Source organism: Cydia strobilella, chromosome 26, assembly GCF_947568885.1.
Source record: "Cydia strobilella chromosome 26, ilCydStro3.1, whole genome shotgun sequence".
NCBI classification, from domain to species: Eukaryota; Metazoa; Arthropoda; class Insecta; order Lepidoptera; family Tortricidae; genus Cydia; species Cydia strobilella.
The window spans coordinates 7,476,963-7,494,312 of NC_086066.1; the positions used below are offsets into that span (position 1 = coordinate 7,476,963).

The window sequence follows — 17,350 nt, forward strand, 5'->3', positions numbered from 1 at the left end:
TTTTTTAACAGCCGTTGGCGCTAAAAAAAGTTTTATTACATGAAGGCATTAGCTCAAATTTTAGCCACCACATTGTATTGGACAGTAGAAATTCCGAATACTTGAATGAAGGCGTAAGTATTATTTGTATTGTACTTGTATTTTATTATGTTGTATTGATGTCGGTGTCGGTGCTCACAAACGAAGTTTAGTGGAATTCTATTTGCTTTTTTTTTCAAGTGTTATACTAGTTCTATGAATGGAATTCCGGATGCCATGCGTGATTGCCTGATTCGGCGTGAAATCCCCAGTAAGTGAAATCACAGGGAAATTAAGATTGGCAGAAAAAAGGCCGCACTCGATTTTTATGGAATTTGTAGTAGAACTGTCGCTCGTATTATTTTTGCGATTCTCACGGGAATCGTTTTGATAGCAAATTCGAACCGAACAGACTATTAAGTTAGATATTTTGAATATATTATTTTTATTTAGATTATATTAACAACCCGGTAAGTAAGGTTGTGTCAGGCGGGCCGTATGCTTGTTTGCCACCGACGTAAAAAAAATATGTGTGTGTATGTGTGCGTGTGTGTGTGTTTCCTACACACCATGCAATATTTCTATTTAGATCTTGGAAAAAAATGGAAAGTAGTAACTGATAAATTTTGCGAATTCCCTTGACAACTTTAATGTCTGTCACATGCCTGTCTGTCAGTATGGTAAGTACGCATCTCAGGTACGCATAGATTAGTATATGCAAAGATAATATATACGATAGAGGGGTACTGATGTCTAAATTTTGTAGTAACAGTTAATTTACTGCCATCTATCGATAAACTATTAAAATAAAAATAAAATGTATATAATGATTTTTTATTTGTATTTATTATTTTTATATGATTTTGATAACAAACGAAACCGTCAACGCCATCTAAACGAGAATAGGTCAAAGGTTGGTATTGGTGGTAGCGCCATCTGTGCGAGAATCAAATTTTCTTAATTTGCGAGGCACGTTTTTTCCTTAGACTTTATTCATCGTATACAGAGTTATATAGGTCTTTGGTATATGTTATGGTATGTCTAACTAAACCAAGTCGCATAGTGGCAGCGTCGCAACCAGTGCGAAGTTAACGAACGGACTCTAGGATTTTCGAAAACTTCTCAAGCTCTCCTCACTTAAACGCCCTCTGTGGGAACTAGCCATAAGTACGAACTAGTGTACTCAAGCCAAACAGAACTCAAGCCAGGTTTAAGATGTTTTTTCTTAACTAATAACATTATTTTTCCATTTTATTTTATTATCCGTAATCCTTCATTTTTAAAATAAAGTTGGTCAAGCAAATCTTGTCAGTAAATAGGAACAAAATAAACTATACTCATCCTTTTCTTTTGGGTGCTAGTACTAGTGTAAGACAAAGATAGTATGATTATCTCTGTCTATGTTTGAAATGAGACAGTACCTTGACAAACTATAATAACAAATACAATTTATTTTTCGTACGGTAAACTTATATCAATCTGACATATAGCGTACATTTTTTCACACTAGTAACACTTTCGTACTGTTTTTTGACACGCCTTTCCGATAATCGTTTAATTTTTTATTAAATTGTGTGTGATTTTGTGTGTTATTCATCATTATTTGAGTGAGTACTCACTTATTATATCCTAAAGTGTCATAATACAAATAAATACCGCGAAAGAACTGTGATATTAAGCTAAAATCAGGATGAGATTGTTGTCAATAATGCAACCGACTAAAATGACAAGCCTACTTTTCTTAAACATTTCGTTGCATTCATTGTTTATTAATATTGGTTGTATAATAAGTTTGGTGGATTGTATTGTACTTTGTTTATTTGTATAACAATTACCTCGTTTTAAAGGCAAACTTAGTTGTTTCCTAGTAAAGGCATCATTTGCATCCATCGCAGAAAGAAATCGTGGTATTTAGTGTAAATAACTGTTGATTATGTTATGACTCATAAGTCTCAGACATTCACTAACTGATAACTCTCACTTGCAAAATACTAGTACTAAGTAGTAATAGAAAGTATGTAAGTGTTTTATTTGTATTTTATTTGTGTTATATTTCACTATATTTTGCCAATATGCGTACTAAAACATAACTTAAAACTTAACTATAACATTATCACCGAATACGAGTTAAAATGGAGGTATTTTTATACATTGTAATCCTACAGCTATAGCAATTCAATCCATACTGTTTCAACATGTTTGATTTTACTAATATTGTTCATGAAGAACTTATTACTAATTAGACACCTCTCTCTTTAATTAGATACCTAGTTAACAGATTCATAACGTCAATACATTTAACTAGGTCACATGCATGCGTATGTATTTATCAAAGTATTTGTTAATGCCTGTTGCAGCATTATCGTATGTAGGGACAGTCAACTCTGTCGGCAATCATGGCGAGGATGGCATTGGGACGGTATTGCTCAACTGGAGTTGATAATGGAGTTCCGGTTAATCCGGTCATAATATTTGCTGAAATTGAGCACTAGACTTTCCGTTCGTCGCAAAATCTATTGGCGAGCAGTAGTCTAGGGATGAAAATTCCGGAAAAAGTCAAATGTTTTTTTCGGGATTTTTACAAAATTTCGTTTTTTTCGGTTTTTTTCCAGTTCTATTCAGAAAAATTAAATATGTCACACACAATGCCAATGCCACTTGAAAAAACGAGTCATTTTAAAATATTCCTGGTTTTTTCAATGCTAAGCAGTACTGATAATTTCGCTACTTACTAGATGACTACGGAAATAATAGTCTTTTTGGTAACAAAACTGATGTATGGAGTGAACTATGTCTTCTTATTCTCTGGCTTAATCACACAATGTTAATGTTCCCACAGCACCATGACGGACACCTACGGAACCCTGCCTACCGGGGGCATAACCCTCAAATGGGACCCCAAGAACCTGGAGATCCGGACCACGTCGGTGGAGCGGACCCTGGAGCCCCTCGTGCTCCAGGTCACGACCCTAGTGAACAGCAAGGACAAGCAGGCCAAGAAGAAGAGACGTGAGTATCCAGACATCAAATTTTTTTACAGTACATATGGTGCTACTTTCTCGCACTAGTGTGTAAAGTGCACTTTTTGTGCATATGTCGAAAGTTTAAAGGGCCATATGTACTGTTAAACGTTGTTCGATACACGTGCAAATAGGTAATTCGCAACTCGTGTTGATTTAAAACACTCCATGTGTCCGTCGTGTTTTAATTTATCGCCACTCGTTTGGAATTTCCTCTTTTCCGCACTTTTATCGAAAATAACTATTGATTAACTTTGATATCACTGAATATTCGAATTAGTAAACTTTGCTTCCACTCTAAGGCATAAATAATAAAGCGGATGAATAATTGATTGACTTTGGAAATACCTGATTTGCTTTATTATTTATAAGTAAGCCAATAATTTTAGACTGATTCGTCGATTCCAAATAGTTTTATACAGACTTAAATATTATTTTGCGAGATTGTATTGATTAGCACAGAAGTCCTTTAACTTGAATTGAAGAGCCTGCACTGCACACAGCAGATATGATCTTGGCATCTCAAAGGGCCATAAAAGTTGATTTGAGTAGTCCTTTAAGGGGATCCCATGCCCCAATGACCTTCGATTTGAATCCCTTAGTTTTCTAATGTTTTTTGTAGCTTATCATATTAACAGCAACGGATTTTAGCAATATAGTATCCCATATTTACTTCAAAGTTCATTGTTTTCGAAATATTTGGCATCAAAGTCGAACAATTTTAGGCCAAAAAACTGGTTTTCTGGCCATAACTTTTGTGTTAATTAGTTTAATATTAAAACCTTAGACAAATTTTTAGAGACGTCTAAGACGAACCCAAATATGTAGATTTCGTATAAGTAAGAACTTTCACAGCAATCGAGATACGAAAAAAGTGTTTTTTTAGACAATGTTTAAAACAATCATAAATAAATAAGTATTCATTTTTTTCACAATCCGGTAGACAAAAATGGAGATAAAAGATTGAAGAACCGATAGCCGCTTGTCTTATAATTCTATATGTAGTGCAAAAGTAGGAGATACGATTCAAAACTTGTCAAAAATCGATGAAAACCTCAGGTAGCCCCTGTCCCTGGCAAGGGCGGCATGCTCAGTTCTCCATACAAACGTAGTTACGCTCTCATTTTAAAATGACTAGCTAGATTGCTCTGAAACTTTGTTCTTACAATAGGATAAGGTATATCTAGGTCTGTAATTAGTTTATGTAGCTTCAGATACAATAGTAAAAAAAATTACAGTGAGTTTAGTTTTTGATACACAGCTTGTTTTTGCTCTAATTCGTTTGTTTTATAAACGTGTTGTATAAACTAATTACAGACCTTTATCGATGTATTCAACGTGAAGAGCCGCTATCCTCGTCCTGCCCAATGTGATTCCTAAAGGACATATTCAATTTTTAGGGTTCCGTACCCAAAGGGTAAAAACGGGACCCTATTACTAAGACCAGGCTGTATCTCATGAACCGTGATAGCTAGACAGTTGAAATTTTGACAGATGATGTATTTCTGTTGCCGCTAAAACAACAAATACTTAAAACAGAATAAAATAAATATTCAAGTGGGGCTTCCATAAAACAGACGTGATTTTTTGCCGTTTTTTGCGTAATGGTACGGAACCCTTTGTGCGCGAGTCCGATTCGCACTTAGCCGGTTTTTTAGCAAGTTATGAATGAAAAGCCTGAAGAGGTTGAGGTTACACTGGAATTTCCTTTTTTTTTTACTTAAAACGTGAAATAAAGGAAAATCAACTCTCGTTTTCCAAATAATTTTGTTTAAATTTCAATGACTTAAACTGAGTAGTGGGCGAGATGAGTCTATTGCATGTCAGAGAAGGACGAAAACCATTTAAAACCTCATCATTATCATCATATATTTAAGACTAAGACTTGTTCGGTGGAGCAATTTCCATGTTTGGCGGTCCTCTGCCTTCTCTTTGACAGCCTGATACGACATGACGTTGAGTGTTTCCTTTATTTGATGCATGTACGCTCTCCTTGGTCTTCCCTTCTTCCTCTTTGCTTTAACTTTCCCTTCTATGATGTTTTTGATAAATTCGTTGTGTCGTATCAGGTGCCCAAGCATCTTTCCTCTATACGTAAAACTTCTTCGTTGGATTCATTTTCAGTCCAACTGATCTTTGCCATTTGTATATTAAATTTAACTATTATTTCAGCGGGCAAGTCCAAGCGCGCGAGCGCCCTAGTCGCCACCGTGGAGCGAGCCACCGAGATCTTCATCGAACGGGGGCAGACCATCGCCTACGAGAACCCGGAGATCACCAGGGAGATGCTGGCTGCGGTGGAAGAAGTCAGAAAGGCTGGTGAGTCTATTTGAGAAAACAACTTATACGGGCCGGGTTTATACTGGGCATCGCCTGGTCTTTAGCGATTTTAGCCGGCAATAGGGGATATTACTGCAATGTTCTGCCACCAGAGTGCAGCACTAGTCTTTTTAGTAAACCATAGACTAACTTATACATACTGTACCTTTAACAGGTTTTGACAAATTTTCAGCAATTTTACGCAACGGATTTTGATGCGATTTTTTTAAATAGATAGAGTGATTCAAGAGGAAGGGATATGTGTATAATTTGTTAAGGTTTAGGTAATAGAATAAAATATGACTTTGGAGACTACAGGTTCAAGTTTTACAAGAAATTATTTGGCTTTATTCCTTAGGAGGTTAAGTCAATGTATTTAGCCTTATTATTTGTCCCAGGTGCGGCCATGAGTCTCGCAGCGCGCGAGTTCTCTGAGGAGCCCTGCGCTTCAGCAGTCCGCTCCTCCATGGTCCGAGCCGCCCGCAACCTGCTCTCAGCTGTTACTCGTCTCCTGATCCTGGCCGACTGCGTGGACGTCCATCAGCTGCTGTCCCGCCACCGAGCCGTGAGTGACACTCTTTGAAGTAAAACTTCTTTAGGCGCGACTAGAGGGTAACTCGGATTTTTTTTCTGACGGAAGTAACGCTCAGTAGTGACACGCACAATAGGACACACGTCAAAATGCCAACATAGCGATAGACGTCAAAGAAGTTTCGCTTCAATCGCGCGTAAAGATTACATATACGGTCTGCCGGATGGTAAGCAGTGCCCTCGAGTTTGTGCTGAAACAGAAATGGAGATGGGCTGGCCGCATAGGAAGATTGACAGATGACAGATGGACCAACAAAGTCACAAAGTGGCCAGGACCCCATGGCAAAAGGAAGGCGGGAAAACCCATAACAAGGCGGTCCAAGGATATTATAGCCACAGCTGGAGAAAATTGGCTAATCAAGGCAAAAGACCGAGAAAGGTGGAAAGATATGGAGGAGGCCTATACCCAACAGGGGTCCTTAAAATAGTAAAAATGAAAAACAATAATATTAGAAAACATTTATTATGTAAAACTATTTAAGGAAAAATAAGGGCTTAAATAAATAAATAAATATAAGCAGTCTCCGGAGCCTATGGACGCCCGCAACTGCAGAGGTGTTACATGCGCGTTGCCGACCCTAACACCGCATTCTCCCCTCCCTTCGGTAGTGTTTTAATTTATCGCCACTCGTTGCGAATTTCCTACTTTCCGCACTTGTATCGTAAATAACAATTTGATCACAGTCGCTCAGTAAATGTGGAATTGCATGCAGGCTTAGCGGGAACTATAGAAAAAGCGTTTTCTCTAGGGAGTTATGAAGTTTCTAGTATTATAATTAACAGTTATTTGTCTTTATACTTCATTTTTGTATCGCAAGTGTGATGAAAAACATCGTGTGTAACTCGGGGCGCAATAATATTGCGAACGCGAGTCTATAAATGGCCCCGGCAAGCCGTCGCGATTTAACTATAGTCTCGTTTGCAATATTTAACTTATGCCCCATGTTGCACAATGTATCATTTCTCTCTCCACAGGTGGAGACCGACCTGGACAAGCTGAAGTCGGCCTCCTCGCAGTCGGAGCTGGTGGAGTGCTCGCGGCAGCTGGGGCGCTCCGCCGCCGAGCTGGCCGCGGCGGCCGCGCGGCGCCAGCGGGAGCTCAAGGAGCCGCGCATGAAGGACGAGCTGGCTGCGGCCCGCGCTGTGCTCAAGAAACACTCCACCATGCTGCTCACGGCCTCCAAGGTCAGTCAGTCCCGAGGTCGGCCTCCTCGCAGTCGGAGCTGGTGGAGTGCTCGCGGCAGCTGGGGCGCTCCGCCGCCGAGCTGGCCGCGGCGGCCGCGCGGCGCCAGCGGGAGCTCAAGGAGCCGCGCATGAAGGACGAGCTGGCTGCGGCCCGCGCTGTGCTCAAGAAACACTCCACCATGCTGCTCACGGCCTCCAAGGTCAGTCAGTCCCGAGGTCGGCCTCCTCGCAGTCGGAGCTGGTGGAGTGCTCGCGGCAGCTGGGGCGCTCCGCCGCCGAGCTGGCCGCGGCGGCCGCGCGGCGCCAGCGGGAGCTCAAGGAGCCGCGCATGAAGGACGAGCTGGCTGCGGCCCGCGCTGTGCTCAAGAAACACTCCACCATGCTGCTCACGGCCTCCAAGGTCAGTCAGTCCCGAGGTCGGCCTCCTCGCAGTCGGAGCTGGTGGAGTGCTCGCGGCAGCTGGGGCGCTCCGCCGCCGAGCTGGCCGCGGCGGCCGCGCGGCGCCAGCGGGAGCTCAAGGAGCCGCGCATGAAGGACGAGCTGGCTGCGGCCCGCGCTGTGCTCAAGAAACACTCCACCATGCTGCTCACGGCCTCCAAGGTCAGTCAGTCCCGAGGTCGGCCTCCTCGCAGTCGGAGCTGGTGGAGTGCTCGCGGCAGCTGGGGCGCTCCGCCGCCGAGCTGGCCGCGGCGGCCGCGCGGCGCCAGCGGGAGCTCAAGGAGCCGCGCATGAAGGACGAGCTGGCTGCGGCCCGCGCTGTGCTCAAGAAACACTCCACCATGCTGCTCACGGCCTCCAAGGTCAGTCAGTCCCGAGGTCGGCCTCCTCGCAGTCGGAGCTGGTGGAGTGCTCGCGGCAGCTGGGGCGCTCCGCCGCCGAGCTGGCCGCGGCGGCCGCGCGGCGCCAGCGGGAGCTCAAGGAGCCGCGCATGAAGGACGAGCTGGCTGCGGCCCGCGCTGTGCTCAAGAAACACTCCACCATGCTGCTCACGGCCTCCAAGGTCAGTCAGTCCCGAGGTCGGCCTCCTCGCAGTCGGAGCTGGTGGAGTGCTCGCGGCAGCTGGGGCGCTCCGCCGCCGAGCTGGCCGCGGCGGCCGCGCGGCGCCAGCGGGAGCTCAAGGAGCCGCGCATGAAGGACGAGCTGGCTGCGGCCCGCGCTGTGCTCAAGAAACACTCCACCATGCTGCTCACGGCCTCCAAGGTCAGTCAGTCCCGAGGTCGGCCTCCTCGCAGTCGGAGCTGGTGGAGTGCTCGCGGCAGCTGGGGCGCTCCGCCGCCGAGCTGGCCGCGGCGGCCGCGCGGCGCCAGCGGGAGCTCAAGGAGCCGCGCATGAAGGACGAGCTGGCTGCGGCCCGCGCTGTGCTCAAGAAACACTCCACCATGCTGCTCACGGCCTCCAAGGTCAGTCAGTCCCGAGGTCGGCCTCCTCGCAGTCGGAGCTGGTGGAGTGCTCGCGGCAGCTGGGGCGCTCCGCCGCCGAGCTGGCCGCGGCGGCCGCGCGGCGCCAGCGGGAGCTCAAGGAGCCGCGCATGAAGGACGAGCTGGCTGCGGCCCGCGCTGTGCTCAAGAAACACTCCACCATGCTGCTCACGGCCTCCAAGGTCAGTCAGTCCCGAGGTCGGCCTCCTCGCAGTCGGAGCTGGTGGAGTGCTCGCGGCAGCTGGGGCGCTCCGCCGCCGAGCTGGCCGCGGCGGCCGCGCGGCGCCAGCGGGAGCTCAAGGAGCCGCGCATGAAGGACGAGCTGGCTGCGGCCCGCGCTGTGCTCAAGAAACACTCCACCATGCTGCTCACGGCCTCCAAGGTCAGTCAGTCCCGAGGTCGGCCTCCTCGCAGTCGGAGCTGGTGGAGTGCTCGCGGCAGCTGGGGCGCTCCGCCGCCGAGCTGGCCGCGGCGGCCGCGCGGCGCCAGCGGGAGCTCAAGGAGCCGCGCATGAAGGACGAGCTGGCTGCGGCCCGCGCTGTGCTCAAGAAACACTCCACCATGCTGCTCACGGCCTCCAAGGTCAGTCAGTCCCGAGGTCGGCCTCCTCGCAGTCGGAGCTGGTGGAGTGCTCGCGGCAGCTGGGGCGCTCCGCCGCCGAGCTGGCCGCGGCGGCCGCGCGGCGCCAGCGGGAGCTCAAGGAGCCGCGCATGAAGGACGAGCTGGCTGCGGCCCGCGCTGTGCTCAAGAAACACTCCACCATGCTGCTCACGGCCTCCAAGGTCAGTCAGTCCCGAGGTCGGCCTCCTCGCAGTCGGAGCTGGTGGAGTGCTCGCGGCAGCTGGGGCGCTCCGCCGCCGAGCTGGCCGCGGCGGCCGCGCGGCGCCAGCGGGAGCTCAAGGAGCCGCGCATGAAGGACGAGCTGGCTGCGGCCCGCGCTGTGCTCAAGAAACACTCCACCATGCTGCTCACGGCCTCCAAGGTCAGTCAGTCCCGAGGTCGGCCTCCTCGCAGTCGGAGCTGGTGGAGTGCTCGCGGCAGCTGGGGCGCTCCGCCGCCGAGCTGGCCGCGGCGGCCGCGCGGCGCCAGCGGGAGCTCAAGGAGCCGCGCATGAAGGACGAGCTGGCTGCGGCCCGCGCTGTGCTCAAGAAACACTCCACCATGCTGCTCACGGCCTCCAAGGTCAGTCAGTCCCGAGGTCGGCCTCCTCGCAGTCGGAGCTGGTGGAGTGCTCGCGGCAGCTGGGGCGCTCCGCCGCCGAGCTGGCCGCGGCGGCCGCGCGGCGCCAGCGGGAGCTCAAGGAGCCGCGCATGAAGGACGAGCTGGCTGCGGCCCGCGCTGTGCTCAAGAAACACTCCACCATGCTGCTCACGGCCTCCAAGGTCAGTCAGTCCCGAGGTCGGCCTCCTCGCAGTCGGAGCTGGTGGAGTGCTCGCGGCAGCTGGGGCGCTCCGCCGCCGAGCTGGCCGCGGCGGCCGCGCGGCGCCAGCGGGAGCTCAAGGAGCCGCGCATGAAGGACGAGCTGGCTGCGGCCCGCGCTGTGCTCAAGAAACACTCCACCATGCTGCTCACGGCCTCCAAGGTCAGTCAGTCCCGAAGTCCCCAAAACAAACTCAAAACGGCAAACTTGGCCGCCGGTTTCTTGAATGCTCCCAGCAAATGTGCTGTTTGAAACGAGCCGGCCGCTACTTTGTACGGCGCCCGCTACTGTTCAGAGGAGAACTTGAGACCTACTGCTATTATATCCAGAGCTTAAAGTATCCAGGATGAAGTTCGCGCTGTGCTCAAGAAACACTCCACCATGCTGCTCACGGCTTCTAAGGTCAGTTTCACTGCCGAAACGCTAAAGATTTGAGTTTGCCGCTGAGTTGTACGACGTTTCATAGAAAACTGAGGCAAACTTGAGTGCAACAAGTGAAAACTGCGCTGTCTAGTTGAGAAGCAGAGTATGTCGCTGTTTGAAATAAGTTTGCCGCTGTGTTATATAGAGATACATAGTAGACTGAGGCAAACTTGACTGCCACAAGTCAGAGTGGCACTGTCTAGTTGAGAAGCAGAGTATGTTACTGTTGGTTAAAATATTGCCAGATAGAGAAACTTAAGTGCTATGAGTCAAAATAAGTTTCACGCCGCATTACATAGCGCGCGATACTGATTAGTGGCAAATTTAAATGCCACTGCTTTGTTTGTCAAAACTGCGAACCTCAAATTTTTAATCAAACACCTGTCTAGTTTTTTTTCTTGTTAAATACAATTCTCCATAGCCCACAGCGTCGTATATCGTCCTTATTTTTTAAATTAATGTTAATTAAACATTAGTTAAACTTAGCGTCACTAGCATTATTCCACTAACCCGGGGTTAGCCGGTTAAACCTAAGTTGCCACGGTTACCAGTACAATTTGACACTGGTTTAACGATTTAACCGCGTAACCCCGGGTTAGTGGGATGGTGCAAGTGGCGCTTAGAAGTAAAAATACTGAAATGACATATTCTTTGACAGGTGTACGTCCGCCACCCCGAACTGGCGGCCGCCAAGGCAAATCGCGACTACGTGTTGCGCGCCGTGTGCTCCGCTGTCGACACCATCGCCTGCGTCGCCCAAGGCAGAGCCCTACCCAGCGCCACCCCTGCCGGAGGTAACCCCACATCATTCAATATAAAACCAGACAAGTGCGAGTCGGACTCGCCCGCCGAGGGTTCCGTACTTTTTAGTATTTGTTGTTATAGCACAACATACAGTCTGGCAAAAAGAGTAGAAATTAAAAAAGTGGCAGCACTGTAGTGTCGTCCCTTTCAAATCAATCTAAGAAAAACGGGACGACACTATAGTGCTGCCACTTTTTAATTTCTAATCTTTTTTGCCAGACTGTAAATCAGGGCCCGGTCAACCCTTTCCGCGATAAAACCCTTTCAATGGGCGACACTTAAACACGGCTAACACATTGAAAGACTTTCCCTATTGAACTGCAAGCCCATTCATACCCTTACCTTTGACTAACCCTTACCGAAGAGCTAACCAAAAATAAGGCTAGCTCTTAATAAGGGTTACCCTTATCTTTAAGCGCTTTTTATAAAGGTTTCCCTTTGCGTGAAAGAGACAGGATTAGTATATATCTACGGTAGTGTATGAAAAGGAAAGAAAATACGTGTCTAGTCAAAAAACGCCGCCGTCGCCGCCGACAATCGCTCGGATTCGAAGTAATATGTGCTTTATGAACAAGGTAGACGACTTAAATTAGCACGCTTATATGCTAAAAGGGAAGCCCTTTATAAGGCTAACCCTTATAAGCAATATGCAAGGTGTTGGTGAGCGGATGATAAGGGTTTTGTAAGGGTATTTGGGCTACCAATTACTCAAATGTGGTAGCTTTATATAAGGGTTTTTAAAACCAAAACAAAGGGTTTCGTCTGGCAAAGGGTATGGTGAGTTAAGCCTTATGCAATACCCTTATAAAACCCCGATAAGGGATAGCGGGCCGGTCCCTGCTGTAAATACATAATCTCACAACAACACAACAAGTGAGTCTAAACCGTGAAATTATTTAATACATCATCTGTGAAAATTTCAACTGTCTAGCTATCACGGTTGATGAGATACAACCTGGTGACAGACAGACGGACAGAGACTCTTAGTAATAGGGCCCCGTTTTTACCCTTTGGGTACGGAACCCTAAAAATTAACGATTTGAACACCAAAAATTGTAATTTGCCGCTTAGTTGTATGCCGCTTCATAGAAGACTGAGGCAAACTTGAATGCTACTAGTCAAATTGTTGCTCTGTCTAGTGCAAAAGCAAAGTACAGCTCAATGCTTCCAAGCAAGCAGAACAAGTTTGCCGCTGTATTGTATGACGCCTCATAGACGACGGAGGTAAACTTGAGTGCCACAAGTATAATATGCCGTATCTAGCAGGGATGTTGCGAATCTTCGCATCCGCATCCGCAACCGCGGAACTTCCGCATTATTTTCAACATAAAATCGATGCGGAGCTTAATGCGGATGCGGATGTGGAACAGGTAGGTACAGGAACGTCTTAGCGGCGGCGTAAGTGCTAGGTAATTTCGTAATTAGCCAATAGGAATCTCGTTTCGTTTTTCCGATTCGTCGATCGAGCACTTTAGCCTATGACGGACAGCGACAAGAAGTGAAAAGTTTGTTTTATTTGGACTTTAGTATAGTAATGCGATAGTGGGGCACCTATATTCTTGTTCAAATACTAAGTTTAGTTTTTTTTTAAATAAAAATTACTAAAGTGTAATTTTTGACGTTTTTTATGTGCCTAATCTCGACACCCGCGTCCGCGGATGTCATAAAATCGGCATCCGCAACATCCCTGGTATCTAGTCAACACAAGACTAGAGGATCCAAGCCAATGACAACCGCGACTTTGTTACGTGCTGTCTGCTCCGCCGTTGCCACTATAGCCTGCGTCGCCCAAGTTCAATTTTGGAATCTTTCGTTTGCTCGGGTATCAATATTAAGCACAAGAGGTTAAACAACAGATAAGCCGACTTGTAAAACAAATATCTATTTGCAGGTAACGCTCGCCCACCAGTCGAAGGCCCCGGGGAGCTCGCGCAAGCCCTGGACGACTTCGACGAGCGCATGGTCATGGAGCCCCTCGCCTACTCCGAGCTGCGGACCAGACCCTCGCTGGAGGAGCGGCTCGAGTCCATCATCTCCGGAGCGGCCCTCATGGCGGACAGCTCCTGCACCAGGTACACACAGACAGACAGACAGACATGCCATGGAGCCCCTCGCCTACTCCGAGCTGCGGACCAGACCCTCGCTGGAGGAGCGGCTCGAGTCCATCATCTCCGGAGCGGCCCTCATGGCGGACAGCTCCTGCACCAGGTACACACAGACAGACAGACAGACATGCCATGGAGCCCCTCGCCTACTCCGAGCTGCGGACCAGACCCTCGCTGGAGGAGCGGCTCGAGTCCATCATCTCCGGAGCGGCCCTCATGGCGGACAGCTCCTGCACCAGGTACACACAGACAGACAGACAGACATGCCATGGAGCCCCTCGCCTACTCCGAGCTGCGGACCAGACCCTCGCTGGAGGAGCGGCTCGAGTCCATCATCTCCGGAGCGGCCCTCATGGCGGACAGCTCCTGCACCAGGTACACACAGACAGACAGACAGACATGCCATGGAGCCCCTCGCCTACTCCGAGCTGCGGACCAGACCCTCGCTGGAGGAGCGGCTCGAGTCCATCATCTCCGGAGCGGCCCTCATGGCGGACAGCTCCTGCACCAGGTACACACAGACAGACAGACAGACATGCCATGGAGCCCCTCGCCTACTCCGAGCTGCGGACCAGACCCTCGCTGGAGGAGCGGCTCGAGTCCATCATCTCCGGAGCGGCCCTCATGGCGGACAGCTCCTGCACCAGGTACACACAGACAGACAGACAGACATGCCATGGAGCCCCTCGCCTACTCCGAGCTGCGGACCAGACCCTCGCTGGAGGAGCGGCTCGAGTCAATCATCATGCCAACTGTTATTTAGGGTTCCGTACCCAAAGGATAAAAACGAGACCCTAATACTAAGACTCCGCTGTCTGTCTGTCTGTCACCAGGCTGTATCTCATGAACCGTGATAGCTAGACAGTTGAGATTTTCACAGATGATGTATTTCTGTTGCCGCTATAACAACAAATACTAAAAACAGAATAAAATAAATATTTAAGTGGGGCTCCCATAAACAAACGTGATTTCTTAGCCGTTTTTTTACGTAATGGTACGGAACCCTTCGTGCGCGAGCCCGACTCGCAATTGGCCGGTTTTTGAGTTGATCGCGAACATACGGACAGACAGACGCGGCGGGGGACTGTTTGATAAGGCGTAGTGATGTAACTGTGTTACAGGGACGAGCGCCGCGAGCGCATCGTGGCCGAGTGCAACGCGGTGCGCCAGGCGCTGCAGGACTTGCTGCACGAATACATGACCAACGTATGTTTATTATTATTATTATAGCCTTTGCTTCCATATTCTTTCTTATTCTAAGAACAAATTAAATTATTTTCTATGAAAATATTTTAATTTGTGGTTTTTCAAGTAGACACACTACTATTTAAACTATAAACTGAAATAAATGTCATATACGAAGGAGAAAATGACCAAAGCCTCCAGTGTCCAGAGCTGGAATCGAACCAGCGTACCCCGTTTACCGGACAGGTGCCTGAACCGCTCGGCTATCCGGCCACGGTGGCATGGGTCGAAATTTCCAAGTATATGACAATTCCCGAAGGCTTGTGGTTCAGTCAGGCACCTGTTCGGTAAACGGGGTACGCTGGTTCGATTCCAGCTCTGGACACTGGAGGCTTTGGTCATTTTTTCCTACGTATATGACATTTATTTCTTTCTTATTGTTTGTTTTTTTTGTATTTTTGAACAAGTTGTTTTATTTGTCTTTATGGATCCCTCTCTGGGTGAAGGCCTCCTCCAGTTTTTTCCAACTTTCTCTATCTTCTCCTGTCTCCATCCAGTGTTTTCCGGCTATTTGGGTAATGTCTTCAGACCAGCGTTTTTTCGGCCTGCCTGTGGGGCGTTTTCCGTGTGGTCCCTTCCATTTTGTGGTTTGTATGGTCCATCTTTTGTCTGTCATGCGGGCTACATGGCCAGCCCAGTTCCATTTAAGTTTGAGAGCATGAGTAAGAGCGTCGGTTACCTTGGTTTTTTCTCTAATTCTAAAGAATTAGAGACCGACGTATGTATATTATATAAACCCCGTTGCATATGTACTACATTAGTAGATTGTTTACCAAGGGATGAAGGGCACTCATTTCTGCCGAGGTATTTTGGCGCTCGAACGCAGCGAGAGCGTCAATAGTCCGAGGCTGTAATGATGCCTATCACCCGAATTAAACAGTCTACTTTTCATTTCGAATACGAGGAAAGTAAAATGCATGTGGTTATTTTAAAAACATGACTAAGTATACATTTTTATAGTATTTCTTGAGGGTACTTTCAATTAACAATTCAGGCAAAAGTATCGTTATTTATGGAATGGAGAGTCAAATATCTGAATGGAAATTGTATAACAAATCCATTTAAACTTCAATTTCAATTGCTTATCGTAAAAAATAATTAAACAAATTGTACTTCGAACTTAAAATGCTCTAGTGCAGACACGTAACATTTTCTGCACACCTTTTAGAACAACCATGACCCTCTTTCAGAGCATGAGAAATGAAAAATATTTTCCATCCTATTTTCACGGAAACGTACGTTGCTATTTCAGTCAGTCCCGGTACAAAAAGTACTGACGTTGACTGAAGTTGCATGACAAATACGAACGTTTCCGAGAAAATACGATGGAAAACAATTGTGCACATCTGTATGAGTGTTGCAGTTCATTGAAAGCATAGAGTAACTTATACTAGAGCGGTACTGTCATAATAAATTTTGTAACCCCAGTAAATTCACTGCCATCTGTCGACACACTTTAAAACTAAAAATGAAGATTTATAAAAATACGATAGAATGTATTTAAATATAGATAAATGATTTTTTTATTTGCATTAATTATTTTTATGATTTTGACCCATGTTCTTTCACTGATATGCGTTAAAATTGTTAAATAACAAACGAAACCGTCAACGCCATCTATACGACTGTAGGCCAAAACTAGTAGCGCCCTCTGAGCGAGAATAAAATTTTCTTGATTTTCGAGGCACGTTTTTTCCTCAGACTGTATCCATCTATTACGGAGTTATATCTATCTTTGATTGAAAGTAAGGATTGGCAAAAATGTCATAAGATCTTTTTGTACACATAGCAATGATTAAATGAATATGTGTATCATAAAGAAATTCGCCTTTATTACAGAACGAAACTTTCATTGTATGAGTGGTATACACTATACAATCAGATCCATCATTTGTGTCGTTTTCAAGTAAAAGGTATTACATTGTCGCTTACCATAAGGGTGAAATTTGCTTACATTTCTATACGAATAACCTGTCAGAGCGTCCTTGTGGTAAGCGACAATGGTACCTTTTACTTGAGAACAACACATTTTATTGGTGAATGTGATACACACAGATATTTTCATTCATTCATTATTTCCATTCGTGCCAGCTCTTGTGAATCAACCTGTACCATCATGACACGGGGGACATAGGCTACTTTTTTAACAGAAAGTTTTTAAAAATATTTACATCACTACGGTTTCACTCACTAGTATTTTTAGTCGCTTTTGGCGACATGTTTCGTACTCGTCGGGAGTCCTTCCTCAGGCACGAGTGTCCGCGGCGGCTGTACTCCGTGCAGAAAGTTTTTTCTGTAGTCGGTTTAGTTTTTCAAACGTTTTACTATTGTATTTATGTTTTTTTTGTTTATGCAGGCCGGAAAGCCAGAGCAGTCCTCAGGCCTCGAGCGCGCCATAGAGAACATGTGCCGCAAGACCCGAGACCTACGCCGGCAGCTGCGCAAGGCCGTCGTCGACCACGTGTCCGACAGGTAACACATTCCAGGCCTACCCAGGCAGTACACACCCGAGGCCTAGAGAACATGTGCCGCAAGACCCGAGACCTACGCCGGCAGCTGCGCAAGGCCGTCGTCGACCACGTGTCCGACAGGTAACACATTCCAGGCCTACCCAGGCAGTACACACCCGAGGCCTAGAGAACATGTGCCGCAAGACCCGAGACCTACGCCGGCAGCTGCGCAAGGCCGTCGTCGACCACGTGTCCGACAGGTAACACATTCCAGGCCTACCCAGGCAGTACACACCCGAGGCCTAGAGAACATGTGCCGCAAGACCCGAGACCTACGCCGGCAGCTGCGCAA

The 17,350-nt window shown here is 47.3% G+C and overlaps 2 protein-coding genes across 2 annotated transcripts in view; both read left to right on the top strand.

The window, feature by feature from the left end:
• The first annotated feature begins 1,531 nt into the window (after positions 1–1,531).
• LOC134753377 (catenin alpha-like) lies at positions 1,532–14,533 on the top strand. The gene is made up of 8 exons (XM_063689262.1): positions 1,532–1,625; positions 2,858–3,027; positions 5,211–5,357; positions 5,756–5,922; positions 6,924–7,133; positions 11,053–11,188; positions 13,090–13,270; positions 14,425–14,533. Exons 2-8 carry the CDS (start codon positions 2,862–2,864, stop codon positions 14,531–14,533), a joined length of 1,116 nt encoding a protein of 371 aa, XP_063545332.1. The 5' UTR covers positions 1,532–1,625; positions 2,858–2,861.
• A 640-nt stretch (positions 14,534–15,173) lies between these two features.
• Positions 15,174–17,350, top strand: part of LOC134753071 (catenin alpha-like) — a 72,288-nt gene continuing 70,111 nt past the window's right edge. The window contains exons 1-3 of the mRNA XM_063688833.1: positions 15,174–15,266; positions 16,905–17,020; positions 17,154–17,258. Of these exons, the coding sequence (XP_063544903.1) occupies positions 15,174–15,266; positions 16,905–17,020; positions 17,154–17,258 (314 nt within the window). The remainder of the gene's footprint in view (positions 15,267–16,904; positions 17,021–17,153; positions 17,259–17,350) is intronic.